This window comes from Hevea brasiliensis, chromosome 9, assembly GCF_030052815.1.
Source record: "Hevea brasiliensis isolate MT/VB/25A 57/8 chromosome 9, ASM3005281v1, whole genome shotgun sequence".
In the NCBI taxonomy this organism is placed as follows: Eukaryota; Viridiplantae; Streptophyta; class Magnoliopsida; order Malpighiales; family Euphorbiaceae; genus Hevea; species Hevea brasiliensis.
Genome location: NC_079501.1, coordinates 3,985,382 through 4,012,915, shown reverse-complemented (window position 1 = coordinate 4,012,915; position 27,534 = coordinate 3,985,382). Strand labels below are relative to the sequence as shown.

The 27,534-nt window shown below is 29.3% G+C and overlaps 2 protein-coding genes across 2 annotated transcripts; one reads left to right on the top strand and one right to left on the bottom strand.

The window, feature by feature from the left end:
* Positions 1 to 1,737: 1,737 nt before the first annotated feature.
* Positions 1,738 to 6,860, bottom strand: LOC110670438 (exportin-2). The gene is made up of 2 exons (XM_021832486.2): positions 3,721 to 6,860; positions 1,738 to 2,202 (listed from the first exon to the last, which is right to left on the bottom strand). The coding sequence occupies exon 1, from the start codon at positions 6,628 to 6,630 to the stop codon at positions 3,721 to 3,723; it is 2,910 nt and encodes a 969-aa protein (XP_021688178.2). The 5' UTR covers positions 6,631 to 6,860; the 3' UTR covers positions 1,738 to 2,202.
* A 12,833-nt stretch (positions 6,861 to 19,693) lies between these two features.
* On the top strand, positions 19,694 to 20,487 carry LOC110670454 (ethylene-responsive transcription factor ERF023). Its single transcript, XM_021832514.2, has one exon. It carries the CDS (start codon positions 19,739 to 19,741, stop codon positions 20,309 to 20,311), a length of 573 nt encoding a protein of 190 aa, XP_021688206.1. The 5' UTR covers positions 19,694 to 19,738; the 3' UTR covers positions 20,312 to 20,487.
* The last annotated feature ends 7,047 nt before the right edge of the window (positions 20,488 to 27,534 follow it).

Sequence of the window (27,534 nt, the reverse complement as noted above, 5' to 3'; positions counted from 1 at the left end):
GAGAACAGTGAAAACAAATATAGAAGAAGAAAAAGAAGAGTGTGTAAGTAAGATCAATTGGTTATTATTATATAATGTAATAAATCCAAATTTCTGCTGTTTTTCCTGGTAGGGACGAGGAGTCTAGTCTAGGGCCCCTGTTTATATAAAATCTAAATCAATGTGGGTATTTAATTATTCCCGCCAAGAGATTTTTTTAATATGAAAAGACAGTAATAGAATTGTTTTATTTGTCTTTTTATAATATATATATAAAATAATATATAAAATAACATATATATATATATATATATATATATGAGTGTGTGGTGGGGACATCATTATTACATCAAAATTTAATTTATCTAAAAACCACGTTTCACAAAATTTTAATTAATTATAAGTAGAATTTAAAATTTTTATAAATATAAAGAATTTTCAATGGAGAATTTCACCTATCTAAATGCAACCTTGCACTATTTGAAATTTGTGGGGAAGCATGACTCACGATTCATGGTACTATTGCTCCTTTTACTATAAGGTATAATATGGGAAAGGCATGAGAAGGGTAAAGGATTGGCTGAAAGAGGCAAGGTTACCAATAGGAAAATTAACATGGAAAACATTACTTTTGATTGGGCATAAAAAGAGTTATTGGAGAATCAATTATAGTGGTAAGGGTAGGTAATCTATTCAGATCGGGCAGGGGTACCAGAGATTTGGCTAGCCATAGGACGGTGGGTTCGACACGGAGAGTGTAATCAATGATTATCTGAGTACAGCACTGGAAAGAATTGTTGGCATAAAATCTTTTAGTGGAAGTCAGGCAACCCACCAAAATCCGCAACATTTGGGTGGATATTAACATAACTCATATTACTTAGATTGGCTGTTCTTAAGCCCCTGTTGCTTAGCCTATATAATTGTTGTTGGGCGTGGAGAAAGTGCATTTTTTTTTTTTTTTTTTGGTGTCTAGCAAATTGGAAAATTCTCCACACGCTTTTCTAATTTTTCATTTCAATAGAATAATCAAGAAAGAACATGAGAATAGGTGAACAAACTATAGAAGAAGAAAAAGAAGAGTGTGCGTAAGATCAATGGTTATTATTATATAATGTAATAACCAAATTTCTGCTGTTTTTTCCTGGTAGGGGACCGAGGAGTTCAGGGCCCGTTTATATAAAATTCAAATCAATGTGGGTATTTAATTATTCCCTGCCACAGATTTTTAATATGAAAAAGACAGTAATAGAATTGTTTTATTTGCAATTTGCAGTTAAAAAAATAATTATTTGGATGACATTAGCGTGGAAACATCCAACGACAAAGAAGAAGTACCACTTGGCTCACATTTCATCTATAACCCTGCACCCGGCACTAGTGAATCCAGAAAAATGAATCATTGCATTTGCTTTGGACCTTGTATTATTAGACTCACATACCATTTGTCACATAAGGATTTAATTTGTCCTTTTCAACGGGTGAGTTATTTCATTAAAGCCGCAGAAGGCAGAGAAGTAAATTTAAGATTATTTTGAGGGATAAACCAAATCACATGCATTAAGGATTGTCACTTTTACCTCTCAAAACTCAAGTAAAGCTTTAGCAATTACATTATAGTGTTTCATCTGATGCAAAGGCCAATCACGTCTAAACACTTGGTTCTCGGGGGATCTTAAGTAAGAACTCTTTCCGCAGCATATGATAGTTCTTTCTCAATATCATCTTCCACTAAAATTCAAATGCTAAGATGAGATCTACTACAATAGCATGCAAATAACTGCCAAAACTTTCAACAGATAAACCAAAATTCAACTACACAGTAAATGAACCGATTCCCTCCAGGAACTCGTTTTCCTCCTCTTTACATGAACTCAATCACCCAACAACAATTCATGGTATGATAACACACTGAACATGACGACTCAAATGACCAGAACATTGAGAAGCTCTTCGCTCCAAAGCAAGGGCAGTGATTTGTTACAGCAAAATCCAATAAAAGCCCATTGTGGATCAATTATCCACTCTTAAGCAATGTAAAATTCCACGACGCTGTAAAACTCCATATTGTTACTGCATAGGACCTTGGGATGTTGCATAACAGATGATGAACTGCCTAAACCCACAAACCATAAAGTAAAAGATGCCATCTGCTCGCTATAGCCTGTTGAAAAATACTTGTTGAATTGACCACAAAACAGACCTCAATTCCCATACAAGATTCTGAAAACCACCACAGAATAATGGTAAGATACTATGCAGTAGTGATTAAGATTAACTAGACGAGGTTTAAACGAAATGCAAAGAAGGCATCAACTTGTAATCTTTCAAATCCATAACTTCTTATATGTCAAACATCTTCCATGCATTACAACCTCATAATAATAGTAACTAAATAGAAAAAAGTCAGTAACTCTACATCTTTTTTGGGGTTTACGCACAAAGCAAACATCCTGCTTCTCACTCTTCACAAACAACCCCACATAACACAGATCAAGAAATTTAGGGATAAATGGGAATGGGGTTAGTTCAAGGACATCTAAAAAAGAGTAAAGGTCCTAGTCAGGAGAAGACTAAAGCCAAAATGTGGACTAGAAAGTCTGCCATCCTGCCAACCAATTCTCTCAATCTAAACAAACAACAGACTTGGAGATCAGAAAAGGAGTGTTTGTGGAAAGAAGTTGCCAAGAAGAGGATATTCAAGGAAGCTAAGAGAACACGAGGAATAAAAGCACATTTCTTCCAGATGTCATAAGCTTATCATATTTGATAAAAACAAGAGGACATAAAGGAAATAAACTTTTCACAGTTGCAAACTATGTTTACACATTTAGCACTTCAGCTTTCAAAGTTGCAATTGTTTTCCATTTTGAAAAGTCTCCTAGACACATTCACAAGGTTACTCAACTCACACAAGTGCATAAAACAAAGGCAGACGTGATATTTCAGGCATCATGACATCAATCTACTGTTTACTCAATTACAACGTCTAAAAGGGCAGAAGACCAGATGGCCAAGTAACATTTCAAAAATTAAAAGAAACAACTGCATCAAGTTAAAATAAAGCATTTGTGCACTCTGCAGGTGTTCCAAGCAGATAAGTTCTAGCTTCAAAAGAAATTTCAACCTATTAGCTGCATATAACTAACACAGTAATATGGTACTTGTACTATATTATCAACAACAGAAGTGAAGACATAATACAGATCAGTCACGCAATATCACAGCTAACAATCCAAGAGGTGAAGTACTCTAACTGGGTTCCACTTAGCAAGTGCACAGTGAAAGTCTATAGAATGATCCCAACTTCAAAAGAAGCCCACAGACTTCCAATAGGCCTCTGCCTCTCTCTCTCTGATTCAGGATCACAAAAGAAGATATAGTGCTAAAATATCCCCCATCCAACCGTGTGTGTGCGTGCGTGCGTGTGCATGTGTGTGTGTGTGTGTGTGTGTGTACATAACAATATGCTATAACCACAAAATTCTGGTTTTATGCCAAGATCATGTCAACCATACTATTAAACATTATTAATGCAATGCATAAGCCTCATTAGGATTTGCAACCTCAGATTAAATCTAGGAACATCCAAGGCAGTTACCACACCAATATTGTTCTCAACCAGTCTAAGTGAATGTCTGTGTCATAGAATACACTTCACATTCTATAGCAAAATTAACAAGATAAAAACTACAGCATGACAAACAGAGATAACGGCAACAATTTAAGGCAGCTACTTACTCAGACAATTGGGCAATTGTAGGTGGTACAAAGCTGCAATAATGCTGCTTGATTTGCTGGCTCAAGGTTTTCACTAATGATCTGGGGATAATTTCCAGGGGAATGAGCAGAAAGATTAGCCAGTGAAGCAACTAAAAATTGCTTTGGATCCTTTATGTCCTTAAGAGGATCTTCCTCCTTTTTCCCAGCATTGTAAAGATTGACAAAGGTGGCAGTATAACCCACATTTTCTGCAATATCTGGCATCTCTGGTTCATCTTCAACTCTATCCTCTTCTGGCCGTGAGAGAAGGGTAACAACACTATCCAGCATTTTTCCCCAGTGTCTAATAGCTGCAGCATCCAAAAGGGAAGGAGATTCACAGATAAGTCTACTTGAGGCAACTGCAGCTAATTTAACCTCAATGGGTCCAGTGATTAGCTTAAGATTGGGAATCCAGAACTGCTCCAAAATCACCATGAATATATTGGGTTGAACTGCATTCATCGTGTCAACAAGGTTTGCAGAACTGTGCTTGACCAGAAAGAGAGACATAAAAATCAAGAGAGACTTGACAAATTTTACAGTCCGCTTATTTTGCAGGCGTGTAAATAGGGCATTCCAGATGTGAACCATGTACGGAGCAATGACACCATAGTCAAGATTTTCAATCACAGTGTTAAGCACATAGAAGCCCTGTTCATCAGTACTTGGGGATGACACAAGCCTGTTGAATATTCCAAGCACCTGGCTAAGTCTTCCCTCTTGGTTGAGCTCATGTGAGGCTTTCTGAAGGAAAGCTTGAAGTAGGCGCACAAGGGCCGGAACATTTGAATTTCTCTTCCATGAATCAGGAGACAGTAGAAGAGTAAAAATCTGCATGTAATTGGGTGAGATTGGGGGTCTACTCAATTCAACAAGTTGAGCCAAGAGCTGGAACGCATAAGGCAAGAACTCAGTGACATCATTTGCCAAAATGATCTGAAGGCTGGGAAACAGGCTTGTTTCAAAGGCTGGGATGAGAGAGATGTCCCTCTCACATGCACGCCTAACAAGAACAGCCACTGATTCAAAGAGATAATGGTTGAATATAGGATTCTTTGGATTTTTGCAAACCTCATTTAGGATTGAGGTCAATCCAGCAATGCAAGGTGCAGCAATCTCAGGGGATACTTCTGCCACTCCTAGAACCCGCATGATACACTTCATTACATATTGATTCTCCTCAGACTCTGGAAACTTCAGGGCATTGAAGAGGTTACTCATTAGACCTTGTAAAAATGGAGTAATATCTGCTGAATTGTACCGCGGCCGTCCTCCATCATCCTTGACCAGCATGAGTTTCTCTATACAACTTGCAGCATAAGAATGAACTACATTAGACTCAGCACCAAGGAACCGGACCAAATCTGGGAACAACTGAACTGCCACAGGCTTTGGTATCAAACTCCTAAATACCGTAAAGAACTTGAGAGCACCAGCCTTAAGCATTGGAAACCCATTTACATCCTGACTCCGCAACTCAGGCAATATCACTTGTGCAAAAAAGTTCTCAACATCAACAAGATCAGTTGAAACGGATGTGCCCCCAGCCTTCTTAGATGCAAGGGAAACAACCAAATATATTGCACAGTCCTTGTCCTTCCAATTTGCTGCAGCGTTTGCCGCATATGAGGTCAACAAATTCTGTATCTGAACAGCAACCAATTCAGTTACCCGTGTCCTATAATTTGTTGCAATCCCCTTAAGCAATTCACATGCAATCCTCCTCCTAGTATCAAGATCACTCCCCTCCATATCCCTCCTAATGAACTCAATGTAGTTCATCTCAAAGAGCTCCTCATCCTCATCCCTCAACCGCACATTAGGAATCACAATACTTTGACAAATCTGTGGGATGACCCCATCATTTGCGAACAGAATGTGTTGGACACTAGTACTCACGGTAGTCAAAAACTTAATTGCTGTAACAGCTAACCTATCACGGCTGGAAGACTGGGATACACTGCCTAACAAAGTCCAAATAGAAAGTGCAAAACCTTCCACATATCCCTTAAACTCCTCCTCATTCTTCTCCATGTAAAGACTAATATTCTCACATACTGCAGCCCTAAGGTCGTCAACAACTGCTATTCCGTCTGCACTGCTATCCAGTGCAGGATAACTAGTGGTTAAATATTTTTTAAACTCATTCATCCACTTGTCCATATTATCCTCAAAGAATTCTGGCAGCTCTTGAAAATTCAGTGAGTAAAATATCCTACAACATAACCTCTGGGACTCAAACAACGCCTTCAGGGTTACAGGGGAGCCACCACCTGAGCTAACCGTTGAGTCAATTAAAGCAGCGGTCCTAAGGAAAATTTCTAATAATGGGGCGGCAAAATTATCCAGGCAATATTTCAATTCAAGTAAGAGATCATTAGTTTTGTACTGATAACGGAATTTTTTGAAGATAGAGTTTGCCGTACCTAGGACACCATTAACGGAGACGTAATCACTATTGCCGGAGGCTGCATGGAGGTTGGATATTAGCTCCGGAAGCAAAGAAGGCCATGATTTGGGGAAATCGTGTTTGCCAATGAGAGAAAGCGATTCGCTGAGCTGTGACTGAATGCGAGGAGGCGAGGATAGCATGAGACTAACGATTAGGCTTTTGATCTGACCTTTCTCGGCATCGAGTATAGGAGAGAAGGAAGACTCCGCTGATGGGGCCCATCGTGAGCGGAGATGGTTCTTAAAGTTGACGGCAGCAGCGTGACGGATCTGCTCATCGACGGAGGGTTCCGCGACTAAGCGGAGAACGGCGAGGGCATAATTTGGGCTGTCAGCAGCTTCTGTGAGTTTGGCTTCAGCGGCGCGGCGTGGCTCCGGTGCTGGAGAGAGTGTATGAAGAAAACATTGGGAGAGGAACTCTGGATTAATTTCCATGATTGGATAGAATGTAGCTGTGCTAGGGTTCGCGAATGTGGCTTCTAGGGTTTGAGAGAAAGAAATCTGATATAGTACTTAAGTGGTAATAGTAAAGAAAAATAAAGGAGAGCGTAAAATAGAGCAAGAGAAGGAAGTAGTAAATGAGAGCGGGCGCTGCCGCTGAGAGGGAAAAACTCGAGAGAGAGTATTTGAAAGGGGGGGGCTTTAGCTTTCAGGGCGGCGGGTGATGCTATGACATTTTGCTGCTTGAGAAATGAAAGACGCGTGGCTCTGTTTGGTTCGTCGCAGACAATAGACCAGCTTCAAGAATCGCTTGGGCCCCTAATGGAATGCCCAAAAAATGAAAGTTCACACTCATGGAATCAAAGTCATATCACGTTCGGCCTAAAAGCTCCGTTCATCATCGATTCAAAATAAGATAAGCCCAAGCCCCAAGAAGCCTAGACTATCAAAACTGGCATTATAAGGCCTCAAATCAAAAGAAGAGCTTCTAATATTATGGATTGTGGATTGGCCTTTATTTTTAAAATTTCTTCTGACCCTTGTGGCTTGATTTAATAAAACATAGTTTAGTTATTTTCTTTAGCATAATCCTTAAATTTTTATAAAGTTTCTTAACATTTTATATATTAAAATAAGTAAGAAATATGTAAAAATCTCTTGGTTTTTATTTGATATAATTAAAATTTCAATTGTGCTAAAATTTACAAAAGTATATATTTCTAAAATTACATATATATGTCAAATTATATAATTAATTATAATGTAAATATAAAAAGTTTCAAAGTTTATAAAAATCAATAACTAGTGCATTTCTAAAATCTTTTAAAATAAACTATATCTATTAGACCAAACCCTTTTTTTAATAATTAACCCTATAAAATTCATCATTAACCACAAAAACCCATCTGAAGGTGAAATTATGTGGTGCACTTTAGTATATTATGTACAATAAAGAACAAAGAAGGTTTAAATGATATACACTATTACATGTAAAATTAAAAAAGCAAAAGATGATAAAGTGGTAATAAATTTAAAGGTTGTGATTTTTCTTTTATCAAAAATAGAAATTTCATTGGATTAAGGGTTTAGCATAGGCCCAATAAACAAGCTTATATCACAGCGATAGAGAAACTAGAAACTTAAGGTCCCATTTACAACTAGTCCTATCCATATATTAGGCCTAAGTTGTCATTGACCACTCATTGTCTAGAAAGAGGAGAGTCGCAACTTTCACTTGCAATATTGAGTTGCAACTCAAGAAAGACCTCCAAACCACCCAAGCTTCCTTTCTTTCCACCAGTAGCTAGAACCTCAAGGAACCAATGCTTAGAACCATCTCGGTGACTAGCGGAGAAAGTTGAATGGCAGTGCTTGTTTGCATTTGACTCTCTTGTAGCTTATGAATGTAAGGCAACCATGAGACTGATCGGCTGTAGGACCTTGAGATGTCATTCAACATGCTTCTCTTGAGCACCTTCTTCCTGAGCTGTCCCAAATAGACCAATCGAATACAAACAATCCCAGCGCAAGTTAAGATCAGACTAGACCAAACACATCACAAGTTAACTTGTGTACACCTTATCCATCAAACCACAACTTGCAAACAAATCAAAAGGAAGCTATTTGCAACCCACCCAGAGGTGGGGAGGGTGAAAACCCACATCCTATGTTTGGGAAAAGCCTTCCACTGCCCAAAAGGAATAGGGGAAAGCCCATAATGACAGGAGAAAATGGTGTTGGAAAACCTAAAAATGAAGGAGGAAAAGAAAAATCAGAGAGAGAACCTCCCCCAAAGACTATAAAGAAACTTAGGGTTGAATGTTTAAAAAATTTTTAAAAAATATCAAATAAGCCCTCTACTTTTAGTCAAGGGCCAAAAAAGTTTAAAAATTAAGTTTTGGGTTAAATAATGATAAGGATAACAATGGGTCAAGTTTCACGAGTTCCTGACTTGATCTAACCATAATATAAAGATTTAGGCACTACATAATCGGGCTTGGAATGAATTTGGGTTTGAAATATAATACTCACGACGGGTTCAGATTTTACATGTTGGATATCTGTTATTAAAATTTGTTTATATAAATATTTAATTAAATATAAAATACATGTCTTTTATAATAATATTTATAAATTTTATATTTTTATTTTAAATAAAATATAATTTAAATATTTTATAAAATTATTAAAATTTTAAAATATAAATAAATTTTTTTATGTAGACTATTAATTAAAATATATAAAATTAAACAGGTTCCGGTATTTTTTAGATGATAATAATTAGATTTGGAGCGGATTTAATAATAAATTTCAATTGGGTTTGAGATATATTCATATTTTAAAAATATTAGTTGAGTTCATATTCGAATAAGATGATTTTCATCAGTATCCTAACTATTGCTATCCCGAATAAAACTTTATAATTAACACCAAATAAGTCATCACATAATAAAATATTATTTTTAATAATAAAATGTTAATTTGCAAATTTTAAATATCAAAATTATTTTTTAACAAAAATAAAATTAAAAACTTAAAAAATGCTGAACAAAAATTATTTAATATAAAAATTATTATTATTATGTTATTATTTTATTATTAAAAATTAAAAATAATATTTTAATTATTTACAAAAGAAAAATAGGTCTATTTGACAATAGAAATTTCTATCATTAATTATTTGATTTAAAACTTAAGTGTGAATTTATTTGGTCATCAATTGAAAGTACAGGAGTTTACTTTATATAGCCAGTGATGGAGGATGCTCATTGACTTATATATATTTAAAACTGTTTAGAAATTGGATGGATGTGTATTTGGATCAGTGTGCTTGCCATCCCTGATTCTTGAGACATTATTAAAAAATAATAATAATAATATTTTATTTACTTTTTAAAAAATATTCATTTTTTATATTTCATTTTATCTTTATAATTAAAATATTATTATTATTATTATGAAAAAGTGGAAATTGCCAGTTGCCACATTCCAAAACGCCCACAAATTAATTGGCAAGTAAAATGTCAATGATGTAAATTGATGGGTGCACATATACATGTGCAGTTTCCCCCCTGCATGCGTACAAATCCTTCAAGACAAGTTATCTTGTGGGGTTGTGTGGCTCTGGCTCCTTCTAAATTTAGTCACGTGTGATTTTACGTATATCAACTTGTGCGGTGTCCGTTTGCCTTCTGTCTATAACTCTACAGAACTCATTAAGGACATAATCCGCGCTCTTAATTAGTGCTGTGGGCTCTTAGTTTCTTCTAATACAGTCATCTAAATTATTAGAGCTCTCCATACTCCATTATTTAATCACAATTAATATAAGAATTCTTTTATATAAATATATATAATTAATTTTAATTAAAATTTGAGTTCAAATGCGCTTTAATTTGTAAAACAATTGCGCTTGAATTGTCTTAAAAAAATGCAGCTGATTATATTGGAGCGAATATGTGACGTTACAGTGGACCTTATAGTGGGCCTCGAAGGTGACTTCCAATTTCAAACAAGACAAAAAGATGATATTACGGTGGTTCAAATTAGCCTTTTTTTCCCACTGCAAGGACGCTGCTGCACTTTTTTATAAGGACATGGCCATTGGCCGGTAGCGCGATTCACCGGCGAAACAGTGGACGTGAAAGGTGACATATTGGAAGTTAGGATAAATCCAAGAAAGACACCTTGCGCAGCTTGAGATTCCCAGGACTGAGGAATTCTCAATTGAGTACTATGACATTCAAAACAAACAGCTAAAATTTTAACTAAATAATTGAGCTGAAGTTATTTTTAATAACCCACAAATAACTTGAACGTTTATATTCCTAATTTCAGTAGTTATTCATGTAATCTCTCGTCTTGTATATGTAGCAGCCGAGAAAATTAGATGATTTTCTTCTGGAGTTAACGTCTGGCGATGCTGCACTGTTCATTTAGTAGCTAGAAAGTTGCGGTTGAAACACTGCACAAGGTTATGGACTCTAATTCATTGAAACACTGCAAAAGGTTTTGCAAAATAATAATAATAATAATAAATCTAATTCATTGACTCTCATGTTATGGACTTATTATTAGATACATTAGAAGTAAAATAATATTCTCTTAGATATAATAAAATAATTTTTATTTAATTATGTAACACCCCTAATTTTAAATTTATTATTTTATGGATAAATATTAATATTTTACTTTATTTAAATTTTAAAATATTATTTAAAATTTTTCGAATTTTAGAAATTGGGTTCGATTTTCTAAAAATATAAACATTGATGATTTTTAAAAAAAATTAATTTAAAGACCATGTGGCAAAACTAAAAATATATTTGAAGTCTACGAATTTTTCTGAGTTTTCTAGAAATTTTTCGAAATTTTTGGGTCTCGTTTTCGGTCTCAAGGCAAAGTAAAAATTTAAAATTTTATATTTTGAATCGAACTAAAGTGGATCGCTTCTTCTTTCTTTTTCTTTCTCCGGCCTCTCCTTCTCTCTCTCCGCTTTCTCTCTCCTCCCTCCTCCCGCCAACCAACCCTCCCGATCCAACCTCTTGTGTCAAACACCATCTATACCTTGAGAGCTTTCCATAGACACCAAGAACACCAAAATCCATCGAGCGGTTTGTCCAATTTTTGTCTGAGAAGTTTTAACCCATTTTGACTTTTGGGCTAGATTTCTCGCAAACCGTGAACCCCATGAGAAAATTGAGAGTACCAGAGCGCTCCACTCATCGAGAGCTTCGCGGCAATATAAATTTGGAAATTTAGTTTTTTTCGAGCATTAAATGAGCTTATAAAATTTTGTAAAATTTATGTACTAACCCCCTTGTTGTGGGCTTCGTGTGGGTATCTTCAATTTAAGGAAATTGAAAAAGTCTTGGAATCAGATCAAGATTTTTGGTTGCCAATCGGCATATAACCTTACTTTTTCGTAATTTTATAGTGCTTAAATGCGATTAAAAATCCATAAAATATTTGTGGTAGCTCAAAAAATTATGATTTTTTTTGCATTAGCCTAGTAATATTGCTAAGGCCTGCGGGACAAAGTTTTAGAATTTTTAGAGTTTATTTGAGTGATTTTTGCAAAAAGGGTCAATTATAATTACTAAACTGTAATTTTACATATTATGATTGATGTGTGATATGATTGAGTTGTAGGTTTATGGGTGGTGGATATATAAGTGTGTTTTAAACCCATTTGTAGGTTGGGTAGGTCCTATCTATAGGATTTGGTCTTTTCTTGGGTTGTATAGAGTCAGTTGTATTAAACAATTATAATAAAATTATCATGTGAGTAAAATGTTAATTTTGATTATAATTTCGATATTATTATATATTCAAGCATGCCCATGCATCACTTATATGTAAATATCTATGTAGTTAAACTCTATGCACGTTTTATGTTGCATTTAAAGTGCCTGGATGTTGTTGTGGTAATTTGGCGTGTGTTGGCGTCGTGTAGTATAGTGTTGGCTATGGAGATCTTGACACGGCGAGTTCTTGGACCCCAATTTGGTTTATTGAGTTTTTATGGCACAAGTTGGATTAAAGAGAAGCGTATAGGATATATATATTTATGATTTGACATGGTGTGTGAGTGCTCCAAATTACCTTTGTTATGATGTGAAAATATGATGTTGCATTTCACTCGTGCATTAGCTTTAGATAGTTATAGAGATTATGGTTAAAATTTATATTTTACTCTTTCAATATTTTGGATATTTTGAGGTTAACTTGCTTTTCTCCCTCGCAGGTCGTTTATTAATGTTTGTATAAACCTGTTAACTCTTAGAATTTCCGCACGTGTTAAAAGTACTTATTTGATTTGGGTCTGTAATATAATTATAATGTTGCGTATTATTATATGCATGTTTGATGGGTGGATGAGGAGTTCCCATTTATTTTATGACATTGAATATGTGGAGGAGCTCCCAATTGATTAAATATTGTGTAGTGAGTCAAAATGAAAGGTCCACTTTGAATTCTTGAAATTGGGCCCAAATGGACCTTAGAGTTGGGTTAAGGAATAGTTAGGCTTACTACGGGGCTTTAATAGGTTGGATCGTGACAAATTATAAAAGGGTGAAACTCATATTTTCAAAGTAAAAATGTGTGTGTATCTGATATACTTAATAATCTTTAATTTCAATGAGATAAATATATAGAAATATTCTCGGTGTATTAAATGCGTGTATGATTTAGTATTTTAAACTAATAAAACAATGACACCTCAGTATATTTAAAATTAATAAAATGTGTTTTTTAAATTTTTTATTGATAGTTACTTTTGAATCAAGCAGTTAAAAAAAAAAAAAAAACTACTTAGCACTTACCCTTATTTTTTAATATATTGTGTTCTCAGTGGATGAAGTATCATCTCACCCTTATGATATGGTATACTGTTTACTAGGGTTAATTTTATTAATAATCTCCCAACTTAGTTGGTTATATCAGTAATATCCCTCAATTTCAATTTATACTATTAAAATTCTTGAATTTCAATTTAAATATTATTAAAATTCATATAACTTGATATTATAGGTTTTCAGATTAATTTATAACTAAATTCCACTTATTGTTCATCAATTTTGATAAATATACTGCACACGTTCCTCAATTTTAACTTATTAAAAAAATCTTTGAACTTTAACTTAATATATAAATAATTATAACACAAAATGTACTAAATAACAATTAACATTGAATATATTATTTTGCTAATTTAATAAATAAAGATAAAATATATATACAATATCAACATATATATAAAAAAATTAAATCATTCATACTTAATTAGGTTTTAAATATTTTCAAAATAAAGTAAAAATAATTATATGCTATTAATTTTTTTTCCTTACATTAAAATAAATCAAAGAAATTAAGATAAATTATACATAAATGTTTTACCTAAAATTGAATTAAAAATTAATATATAAATAATATTTTTATATGATAAATTATATAATTAATTAATTATAAATATTTTTTAAAAATATTAAATTATTTTTAAAAGTATAATTTTATTTTAAATAAATTAAAAATAAATAAACATTTAAAATTTTAAATTGATTATAAAATTGAGGAACGACTATAATAAATTTATTTAAATTAAATAATAATTAGTAAAATTTAATTATAAATTAATTTAAAAATCTACTATAATAAATTATAGAGATTTTAGTTACTGTTAAATGGGAGTTCAAAGATTTTATGATGTAAATTAAAATTAAAAGATAATATTAATATAATTATTTGAATTAAGGGATTATAGATAAAATTAACTTTTGTTTATAGTACAATATCCGTGGCCCCTCAAAAAGAAGCGTGACTGAAAGACCTAAGTTTAATAAACCACGCGTGACGGATTCTCACAAATTCCGCGTCTGAAGACAATCTCATAAATATGTCCACTGTCTAGGCACCGAGGAATGCATTGAAGAAAAGACGCATGTCATATGCCCCACAATCTCTGATGATATGTGGTTGATTGCTGCATTATATTTCTATCCTCCGCCGACTCCTAAATTTACTCAAAACGGACGGCTGGATTGACTTCTCAAAAATGGCGCTGCTCTCTCTCTCTCATTTTTTTTTTAAATAACACGTAATATCTTGTTAAAAAAATTTATCACGTACCATAATTTATAAATATTTTTTTATATTAATTATTATTTAAATTTTTATTTATCTTATAATTATTATTATTATTTATAATAATATTTTATATTTATAATTTTAATTATTATTTATTTAAATTTAATTTTTAAAAAATTAAGACCTCTTATAATTAAATATAATATTTAAAAATTATTTATATTATTTTTTTATAAATTTATTTATACACAAAAATTATCTACCATGTGTTACTCTTTATTACTATAATAACAATAATAATTTAAAATAAAAAATAATTTAAAAGATAATAATAATAATAATAATAATAATAATAATAATAAAACATCATTGATGACGATTAATTTAAAGAAAATTAATCATTAATTTATGATCTTATAATTAATTATAAATATTCTCTTTTATACTAATTATTATTTAATTTTTTATATTTATCTTTTTAATTATTATTATTATTTACAATATTATCTTAATGTTTATTATTTAAAATATTATTTTTTTAAATTTAATTTTTAAAAATTGAGATATTTTTTAATTAAATATAATATTTAAGAATTATTTATATTATTTTATAAATACTGATTATTGTTTAATTTTTTTATTTCTTTTTTAACTATCATTATTATTTATAATACTATATTAATATTTATGATTTAAATTATTATTTTTTAAAAAATTTATAAGTTTTAAAAAATTAAGACCTTTTATGATTAAATATAATATTTAAAAATTATTTATATTATTTTTTTATAAATTAATTTGTGTAAAAATATTATTTACCACATGTTACCCTCAATAATAATAAAAATAATTTAAAAGATAATAATAATAATATTAATAATAATAATAAGTCATTAATTGCTATTAGTTTAAAGAAAATTGATCATTAATTTGTGATATCATAATCAACTATCATATAATTTAATTAATATTAAATTATTTCATATCTTTAATAAATATTTTTATTATATTGTTATATTTTCTATTATTTTTATTATGAAATCTTTATTAAAAAAATTTAAAAGAGAAAAATTATAGTTTACATAAAAAGGTATAAAAATAAAATAAAAATATTTAATTTATTTGTAATTAGTATATATTTTTTATGTTAATAATTTAATATTCTTTTTATTTCATTTTTCTATGATTAGTTTATTATTATTATTATTATTATTATTATTATTATTATTATTATTATTATTATTATTGTCAACTTATGACGATTTAATTGAAATGGCCAAGTAAATAGAAAATATTTTACTATTATTCAAATTAAATTTGAATGTTTCTTACAATTTTTCAATTAAATAATATTTAATTAGATATTAATTTTTTATTTAAATAATTTTTATCTATTTGTCTATATAGTATATTATATGAGACATTTAATGCATATCAATTACTCTCTTCTAACAAATTAAGTATTTTTATTTCACCTAAATACTTTTAAATTTTTTTTATTTACACTATTTTTTTATTATTTCTTTCAAAATTTATTAGTTATCATTCTCAAATTTTATTTATTTAAATATATTTAATTATTATTCTTTATAATTTTTTATTTAATATTTCTTAAACATTAAATATTTTATTTCATTATAATTATATATAAAATGTAATGATAACTAATATTTTGATTATCTATATTTTATTATAATTAATTTTCAATATAATTAATTTTAAATATTAATTAAATATCTATATTTTATATATAAATTATCCATCAACTATATTTTTATATAGAAATAGAATTTCAAAGATAAATTGTAAATATGGTTGCATCGAAAATTTAGCTATAAATAATAAATGATTAAAAATAATTAAAATTATAATATCAAAATTATGGAATCTATTTTTTAAAAAAATAGTTTGTATTTTTAATATTTATTATATTAATAGAAAATAATAATATTTTAGAATTTTAATTTTATAAAATGTTTTTATTTTATATTATAAATTTATGTAAAGTGATAACTTTTTTATCAAATAATTATTTTATAAAATATATATCAGATTGATAAAAAATAATTTACATTAAATATAGTATTTTTAAAAAATAATATAATAAAATATTATTTTTTAATTAATAATAATGTTATATATTTTCATTACTATTAAAATTAAATAATTCAATTCATTATTAGTGATTTAATTTTTTTATTATGTTAATAAAAAAATATTATATTTATATATTTTTAAAATAATATTATTTTTTTATTAATTTAATATATTTTTTATAATTTATAAAAAAATATTAATTTACATAAATTATGAGATAAAATATAAAAATTTTATAAAATTTAAATTATTTTTAAATAAGATATTTTTATTACATTTTAAATGAAATAATCATAAAAATTACTATTAATATATATATAAATAATTAAATAAATATTTTAATTAATTATAGCATAAATTAATTAAAATTTATTATTATAACAAGTAAAAAATTTATTTAAATTAAATTAAATTAAAAAAATTAATTTAAAATTAATTTAATAATAATTTATTTTATTTAAAATATAATTAAAATTAAATTAAAAATTAAAAATAATAAATTATCCATACACGGTATGGATACTATGCTAGTTGTAGATAATAATGCAAGCAGTGCTTGCACGATTATAATGCCATTGCAGAAATTTGCTAGCCCAATTAATCCCTCGTAGCAAAGTGCCGGAGAAGACAAACGACATTGAACAAATTTGTCGTTTCATGCTGCAGTAAAGTTAGAATAAGAGCCGTGTACATGTTGTGTATATATACGTATGCTCTTCATTAAATTGGCACACATGGTGTTTTTGGTGGTTATTTGTTGCTCTGTATATCGGCTCTAATAGGCAAACAATGAAAATATAGCCATAGCCTATAGTAGGCATTGCGTCACTGTGACGTGCCTTGTTCGAAAAATTAAGGGAGTCGAATAAAAAACCACAGCAGAAATTTATTGTAAAGAGGTATACAAGTTCTATACCACCAAGGATTATAATAAGGTTTCCTATATCCCATACTATTTTACTTCCAAAAACTATATTTTTTGTAGGTGAAACTTAAATATCTTATGTGAGTATTAATAAATTATTAAATGAATTTAAAGTTTAAATGCTTTTCTATATCTCTAACGATTTAATTAAAAAAGAAAAATACAATATAGTACAAAGAGGGTAAATTGCGTTAATTACCATTCAATTTTAATTTGTTAAAATCATAAGGTAAGAAAGACAAAGAAAGAAAAAAAAAAGAAAGACAAAAAGGTGATTTTATTTTTTTAATTTAAAAATTTACTATTACACATTAAAAAGATTTTTTTCTGAAATAAAATCAAAGTTAAAAAATTTTATTTTTTTAGAATAGAAAAGGGAAAGAAAATTTTTATTTTAATAAATTAAAATTAAATAATTAAAATAAAATAATTATATAAGTCGAGAAACAGTTAATGCAATTTATCTGCGAAGGAGGTGGGTCTAGTGCGTGCAAAAGAAAGAATGGTGACAATTTACTAGCATAAATTTGGAAGCCTTTCTGTTCCTTGTGCCTTGAAAGAAGTTAGAGAATTCCTGCGATAATAGCATGCAAGTTTGTTCATTTCGAAAGATGAAATGACGAGGAAAATCTATGTCGAGTCCGAAATTGCTATTCTAATTAATCTATCTCCTAAAGAAAATGTGCTTAAAAATGCAATAATTAAATATAAAATATGATAAAGCATTTAAATTTTCTATATATTCACCCTATAACTGGAATTTAAGTATATGATCTGTTCTTGCTATATGATATCAACTTTTTTTAAGAGGAAACCGATTTTATAATTTTTCATATATAATTAATTTTGATTGAGATTTAAACTTAAAATATTGTAAATTTGGATACAAATTTAATATTATTAAATTAAAATTCGCTAACGCACTCTATATTTCAATATTTATAAAGAATCAGCCTTTAAAATTTCTTTTAAATTAAAATGGGATTCCTAACGCTGTCGATCCCTTCAATTTTATATAGTTAAAGAACAAAAACAATAAAAAGATTTAGCTAACATAAACAGGAAAATAATGAATGTAAGTGTTTGGTATATGGAGGGTATATAGGCAGGTCCTTTTATACAGCTTCAGTCTTGTTGGATGCGAGGTCCCTTTTCTGCTAGCATATAGGGTTTTGTATTATATGGCTTAGCATGTGGATATCAGGAAACATGGAGAAATCCATTGTAAAGTTTCTTGCTTCTAAATATACCATTAGAGATTAAAAAGAAGAAAACTTGTCAAATTAGGGAGGATGAGTAGCCCATCTGCATGCGTGATTTTAGTTATATCAGATAAGATTTCATTGGCTAGTGGTCTCCCATACGTGAGTATAATCTTTTAAAGGCAACATAATTATTGTTGCCGTCACAAATCACATTATTATGTATACAAAGTAGCATTTTCTCTCTCTCAATTAATCCTTTTTTTTATTGTGTTTATATTTTTTTTTAATAGTGAAAATTTTTATCGAAATTTTCCTATATACCCTTTGAGAAATATGAGGATTAGTCTTAATACTATCGACTCAAAATTTATTTTATGTAATATTTGAATCTTGATTCATAGTGTTTTAATTAATTACAAAATTAGGTAGTGAAATTGGTATTGTCTCCCTGTTGAAGCCAAGCCGACCAAAATGCAAAGACATAACGGTTTGACAAAAAAAAAAAGGTGGTGAAAAGGTTTGGTAAGCTTGGGGGGCAATCTTCATGATCACATATTCACAATGATTAGAAAGCATACATAATTAAGTTACGATTGGATGGTTAAAAATTGTTTTGGCGAAAATTTGTGGTTCTCATAAAGTTGATGATGACCTTGGAAATGGGCATAATTTATATTTGATGATGATAGGATATAGGCGTAGGCTAATGTCAGGATCAGAAGTTTACCCTGCATAGCTGCAATCACCCCCCTAATGCCAAGTATCATGCACCGAAAAGGCCCACGAAAGAACGAAGCACGTCACCAATTTCTCGTGCGACCGTCCACCATGTGAACCTTCCTCCAACCCTAAGTAGACCAAAAGCTAAACCCATTTTTCAGCTTTTGACAATGATATTCTTTACCAAGGAGGGTAATTTCGTCATTATATTCTCCAACTCCACGCGCTCACTACTCTGTGTAAACGTCAACACATCATGATCAAGCTAATCAGGACAAGCAAGATTCTAGCAATCCATCATGTGTGTATATTCTTAATCTAACTTTAATTTGTTTTTAAATAAAACAGTATTAATTAGTACTAAATACTATCAGATTTTTATTTTTTTGGGGGAGGAGGGGGGCCACTATCACGCTAAGTACTTGGCGGGTGAAATATGCACGACAAGACTTCTCCCCGATAGGGGCATTTCCGGAAATAGAATTAGCTGTTGTCATGTCCAGTACAAAATATAAATGCAATGACCCTCTAGGCTCTAGCCGAAGCCTTTCTATAGTTCGTAGCGTAAATGGAGCAACCACCATACACTGAAGATGACATCACCACCACCACCACCACTTCTTCTCCACAGGCAAGAATCAACCAGAATTCCGATGCTCCTCTCGGCGGCACACGGCATCCAGTTTATCGCGGCGTCAGGAAACGGAGGTGGGGGAAATGGGTGTCTGAAATTAGAGAACCGCGAAAGAAATCACGTATTTGGCTAGGCTCATTTCCTGTGCCAGAAATGGCTGCCAAGGCATATGATGTTGCCGCCTATTGTCTTAAAGGTTGTAAAGCGCAGCTTAATTTTCCTGACGAGGTAGAGGACTTGCCCCGGCCGTCGTCGTGTACGGCTAGGGATATTCAAGCAGCAGCAGCCAAAGCAGCACATTCGATGATTAATGCAGAAGAAAAGAGCAGCTGCAGCACAACAAATAGCGATGGCGACCTGAAAACTGATGATTTCTGGGGTGAAATTGAATTACCGGAATTAATGAGTAGTGGATTCAATTGGAGTTCGTGTGTATGGACAACTTTAGCAGGCGATTCCACTTGGCAAGATGAAGAGGCTCCACAGATGTTCATGGCATGTCTGTAACGTGGCAGTATTGAAGTTTTGTTAGCGTGCATGTCTGGTACTAGGCTTGGAAATCTATGTCCCTCCCTCTCTCTCTCTCTCTCTCTAGATCATATATGCTGGTTCTGTTAATCCTATATGTATATCTTGCAATATTTAATTAATATTAATTATAGTATATGAAGTTTTGAAATGCATCCATTTTGGCCCTGCAAGCTAACACTACCAGTTTATCAGTTTGAGGTTATTCTTACATATTTGCAGTTTTCTTCCCCAGAGTTCACCTAGATGTGATAATTAGTGCAAATTAATTGTTATTATTATGAGACAGTTATAAATGTATGAGACATATAGTCATCATGTCATAATCCGGATTTTTATGTTTAATTCGGTTTGTTTAAGCTAGCAAATTATGTGAATGTGTGAAATCTTCAGACATATGTGGATGATATTTTTTTCAGATAAAAAAAAAATAAATAAAAAGTGATATAGGAGACTTATTTCAGAAATTAACCCGGCTTTGTTGTCCATAAATAATTTAACTTTTCTTTTTAATTTGAGAGGCTCTATATCTATGATATTAAATCTTTTCTTATGATATGAAATAATTAATTTATGTTAATATTTGTTAAATATCATTAAACTTTAATATAACCTCGAGAAAAAAAAATTAACGAATCATGAATTAATGTAGTATTCTCTTTCATAAAGGATGAATCCTTTTTATAATATGAAAAATCATTCATAGTAAAAATGAAAGATAGTTCATGTGTATCGTTTGTACTTAATAATTTTTAAAGATAATATATGTACATCGTCTGTATCTAATAATTTCTTACTTTTTATAAAATATAATATCAAAAAGGCTTTTTTACGCTTTGATGTAATTGATGATATAAAATTTATTGACATTCGGACGAATACATTACTTTAACTAGTCAATATAGCATCGATCAATCAATTGAAGGGGTAACATTATGAAAATGGCAACTTAAATTGCCTTCTCATTTCCAACGGGCTAGCATTGCCATATTGATATTACCATGAACTATATATAATCACCTTAATAATAAGTTATTTTGGAGTATTTATAAATAAATTGCCAAGTCTTAAAGTTATATTTGATATGACCTAATCAAAGTTGTAATATAATCTCAATTATATTACATACTAACTTGATTACATTATTTGGTAACATAAAAAAAAATTAACGTAATGAAATAATAATTATGTAACGTAATTAATTATACTTAAAGTAACGTAATGGGCATTACATTCTTATCCTGTTATCACCATCACTTGACTACCATTACACCACTTAGCTATTTTCGCCTCTATCACCATCATATAACTCACATTGCCACCATCACTACCATATAACTACTACTGTTGCCAACACTGCCACTTTTAACTACCAATCATTGAAACTATTATTACTTATTATTAATGTTATAAATAAATTAAATATTAAAATAAAAATTATCATTATATTACACTACTTATATTTTTATTTTACATCAAACAGAGAAATGTAATAATAATTGCATTATATTATATTATATTTTTTTATCACATTACAATAATTATATTACATTATATTATATTTTTTTTATCACATTACATAATTGAGTGTATTATATTGTATTACGCTTTATCAAACGTAATCTAAGCTATTAGGGACGTTATCAAACTTATACGGAGTTTCATTATAATGAAAGATTAAATTAATTGGTCAGTAATTTAAATTGTGGGCTAACAATTTGATCAATGAATTATTAAAAAATTAATTATATACATATATTAATTAAATATTGTACTTATTAATATATATAAATAAATTAATTTTTATTTGTAGAATAAACTTTCAATATTTAGTTAGTTATGTTTATATATATTTTAATTATATTTCTTATAAAAACGTTAAAATATATAAAATTTAAATATTATTATTATATATTTTTTACTTACAATGTTTGTAAGTAATGCATAAAATAAAAAGTATAAATAATTTTTATTATGTTTTAATATTTACAAAATATTAATTATATATTAAAAACAAATATAAATATATTATTTTATAAAATTTATTATATTACTATAAATAAAAAATACTAACTAAATAACTATAACACCCCGAATTTTTAAATAATTATTTTATGTGTAGTTATATAATTTTTGACTGGTTTGATAGCCCAGGAGGAGACATATGATGTTGATGAGATATGGGTTGAGATGTGTGATTCTAGAAGTGTTATTTGAACCATTTTGCAGGTTGGGTAGGTCCTAAGTGCAGGAAAAACTCTGTCAAAATTTCGGCAAAATCTTGTAAACTATTTTGATTTAATGGTTTAAATCAATTATTTAGTTTTATCAGTCTTTTGATAGAAGTCGGTGTGTATGTTTAGGTGATCGGTACCAGTCGTCTTCTCCTTTCTGCAGGATCAGATGCAGTCCAGTCTACTAATCTGTGAGTAAATGTTGATCCTATTTACAATTTCAATATTAATATATTTCAAACATGCTTATACATCACTTCTACATATATGTATGTAGCGGAATATTAGGCATGCCCTGTTTTGCATTTATATTTGTTGATATTGCCTTGGTTGTTGTGTTATGATAATCTGGAGCTGTGTGTGTGAGTTGGTGTGTACGTGGTGTTTATGGATATGGGTAGGATCGGTAGACGTGGCTGGAGCTTGACTCGCTGAGACTCGATCCTTATGATGGATAAGTCGAGGTAGGCACGGTTTTAAGTTAATCTCGCTGGCCCCCGTATTTGGATTGATCTTGCTGGTAGAAGTTGAAACTAAGAGAGCTGTGCAGGGGGATCAGCTCTCCATATATGCATGTGTGACTATGGATTTGACACGATTGTGTGAATGCTCCAGATTGTCTTTGATGTGATTTGACCTGATCTGTATGGCATGTATGAATATGATACATTTTTATTTCTAAGGATGCATTAGAATTAGATAGTTATAGAAATTATATGTACAATCAATATCTTACTCTATGAGCCGAACGCTTACTCCTGTTCACCTTATTTTTCCAGGATACAGGAGGATTTTTTTTTTCAAAGTAACCTGCTCTCTTCCTCACAGGTTTATTAATAGTTATTTATTTATAATATTATTTTCTAAATTTGTAAACTAGAACTCTGCATGTGTTAGCAGTATTATGAATCTTGTTAGAGAAAATGTCAAATTGAGTTATTGGTTTTTACTGAATGAAAATTTTTATGATATATAAATAATTTGTAAATAGTGGTAATAGGGTTGAGCCGGGATCCCCTCACTTTAGTAGCTAATAATCATCGGATTGGGTTAACCTGAATTAAAATGAAATATTTCATTTTTATTTTATTTACATGTTGGGCCTCAGTTTTTGGGCCTTGGTTATGAATTTGGGAACAGTAAGGCTTGCTACGGGTCTCAGGGACTTTATACCGATTAGGTCCTAGCTAGTGCCAGTCTGGCCCATAAAATCGGGTATTGACAATAACCTTCTATTCATGAACTCAGTATAAATTTAAATTTAAAATATTAAAATGTTATTAATATTTTTAAAAAATTTTAATTTAAAAAATTATAAATAAATTAGTTCAATGGATCATCAGGTCCCATTGTGAGTTAATTTTTTTCCAAATAATCTCTTCGTCCGATCCCACTTAAAAACTGACCCAGTTTTATGTTTGGATCATTGAATCAAGCCACCGAGTCCATCAATTTTCTATACCAATGATTTAGATTGATAATTACGCACAGTTAACGATTGTTGATAAATAATAATAAATAATAACAATAATGATTGCATGTTGAACTAGGGTAAGTGATTAAATACCTACACATCTTCTCCAAATCATATTAATAGATATACAAAATTATTATTGAAATTCTCATATATAGACGTAATTAAACTTTTGAGTGATTCTTTAATATAGTATTAAAATTTTATAAACTAAAAAATTCAAAGTTTGAATATTATTATCTCATTTCTAAATTAAATATTTTAATATAAATAATATAATCATATATTTATCCATGCTTCAATTTCAATGAAATTTTACATATATGAATGTAATCGTCAGAACTCTTCTCAATAAATTTAAATTTTTAAACTGAATAATTTTTTTATATATATCTTTATTTAATCCAGTTAAAAAAAATTTGACCATTTTTAATTTGGGAAAACCACCGGCTTAATCGAATTTTTATAACAACAATTTAGATTGATAATTATAGTTAACTTATTGTTGATAAATATTGATAATAAATAATGGTTAGATGTTGACAAATAAGATAAGTGATTAAGTACCTATAAATCTTAATAATTATAGTTAAAAAAAAAAAAGATTTGTTCAATCGTCACTTTTTATATATTGTTTCCATTTTCCAGGTGAGTTCAAGAACACATTTTCTGATGGATTTTAAAATGACATGTTATTTTAATTGAGACTATATTTATTTCGTGAGAAATAATTTATATATATATTTTAAAAAAATATTTTTATATATAAAATATTTTATAAAAAATATTATTTGATTATAATATCAAACTAATAGTATATGTTTATGTCATGTATATATAAATATATTTTTATATTTTAATAAATTTATTAAAATTAAAAAAAAATTGTTATAGTAATATAATAAATTTTATAAAATGATATGTATAACCATTTAGTGATTATCTTTTTATTTATAGTAATACAATAAAAATTAAATAACCTTTTATTCATTAACTATGAATATTAAAAAAATTCGTTGTTTTTATTAACCTTTTATAACTATTAAATAACTTTTGGTGCTTTAGATTTCATTTGATGAAGAAATTTTTTTTTTATTTTTTTAATATTCAAAGCATTAAAAAATATAAAAATATATATTTTTTATAAAATAAACAGTCTTATTCTCTAATGGTTCATCTAATATATGTATTTTTAAATATTGTCACTTAATTTTAATTTTTTTTCTTAAAATTTAAAAGTCCCCAAAATTCAATTCAAATAAACCTAAAATATTTTGAAAAGCTCCAATTTTCCCTTTTTTAATATTTTTTATAATCTAATAATAATATTATTAAATTTCAAATATCTCAAATAACCCCTGAAAAATAATATAAATTTATTCAAAATCTTTATTATACAGTTAATAAAATAACATTAAACTTAAAAAATCTTTTATTAATTTAAACCTCAATATTCTTAATTAAATATTCATTATCAAATTAATAATAGTAATATAGAAAATATAATTATTTCAATTTATACCTTTAAATTACAAATAAATAGTATACATTAAATACATCTAAATTCGATAGTAAAAATTTAAAAGTAAAACATCTAAAATAAATTTCAAAATGTATTAAAAAATATTAAAGCAATTGAATTAATAAACTATATTCTTTTCAATTTCTAAAATAGTACATTATATGGTTTGTGTAAATATATTGTTGTTAGTGTAAATATTTAAAATTTATTAAATCTAAAACTATGATATATGTAAGGAGAGATAAGTATATATATATATTTATATATATATATATATTTATGATAACTCGTAAACATACAATTACAGGCAACAAGGAGTAGGACTTTAAGTTTATTTAGATTGAAGTTGAAATAGTTTTAAACTTTAAGAAATAAATTCAAGTTAAGTGATAGTACTAAAAAAATACTTAGAATAGAGTGATTGGAAATAAAAATTAGTCAAAAACCTACAATATCTGTCACAATCACTTTAATGATATCCCAATTAAAGTTGAATAATTTAATATATATTAGTATAATTATAGTAATTAGCATGATTATAGGATATTTGCGTAGCATAATTATAACAATTATTATTTTTATCTAAATTAACTCATATTTTCATGTATAAATAGATGTAATATCTCTGTAAATAAGACACAGATAAATACACAATCCTTTCCTCCATTACTTGTATTCTTTCTTCTAACATGGTATTAAAGCCGTAAAATTTTTATTTATAGTTTCTGGGGTCTCTCTTCTCTCTCAACAACCTGTTCTGGTTCATTCTTTCATTCCTGTTATTATACCATTTTTTTTTCCTCCTCATCTTGTTATCAACGGAGAAATATGATATTTCAAAACCTATTGCAACAGTTATGACTGGTTCCAACTATAATCTTTGGGTTCAAGGAATGAAAAGTTTTTTGATAGGTCGCAACCTTTGGCGTATTGTTACCGGAGATATCACTATGCCAACAAGAGAGAACGATGAAACTGATGCAAAATTTGCTGACCATCTAGAGGACTGCGATAGTAAAAATTATCAGATCATCACCTGGTTTCGCAATACCTCTGTCTCGTCCATCCACATCCAATTTGCTAATTACGACTCTGCAAAAGAAATCTGGGATTTTGTCACACCTTACCCCTCTGTAAGGTATAACATGATCCCGTAGAATATCTACTGAACTACCACACTTCACTTACCGATAACTCATTAAGTACCCTACAAGGGATTTTAAAATAATTTTCTTATTTTTGATAAGTGGTGAGCATTTTCTAATAGGTATTTAAAACATTTAATTAAAATTAAAATTAGTTAATATTTTTGGTCTATTTTATTTCTTCGCAAATTTTATAAAAAATTTTCCAGAGTTCCGTTTGTATTTTGAGAAAACAGTTCTTCAAATACCTGAAAAAAAAAAACACTTCCAATAATTTTTCAATCACTGCTTCAAAATCATACTCAGTCTCAACCAATTTCTCAACACATTTATCAACTTTCAAATTTCAGATCCATTATCTAATGATCATCAAAATACTAGCAATCCATTTTTTTCAAATTAAATAAAATAGTTCCATTCATAATTCATTAAGGATAAAACAATTTGTATACATCCTTGCAAAATTTACATTAAGAGAAATTCAACTAAAATTTATTACAAACTTTACACAAGCTTTGTACAAGCTGCTCAAGATCAAATTTTCATGTCCATATATTTATGTGCAATACATACATCAAAAGAAATATTTACAGTCAGGGTATAAATTATACCCGATAACTTCAAGCTAATAGATCCTCAATCCTCAGCAGCTCAGTCTGCTGCTTCTTTAGTCTCTATATCTGCGACAGCAATAAAAGCTATCGCTGAGTACTAGGACTCAGTGGTGCACAACATACTAAAATAACCTTTATGCAGAATTTAAATCACATTTGTTCAAAAATTTGACTGAATATGAGAATTAAATACAAATCATGCATTATGAGATT

Excerpts from the sequence above, each read along its gene's own strand:
- LOC110670438 (XM_021832486.2), bottom strand. The coding sequence starts at position 6,630 with ATGGAAATTAATCCAGAGTTCCTCTCCCAATGTTTTCTTCATACACTC.
- LOC110670454 (XM_021832514.2), top strand. The coding sequence starts at position 19,739 with ATGGAGCAACCACCATACACTGAAGATGACATCACCACCACCACCACC.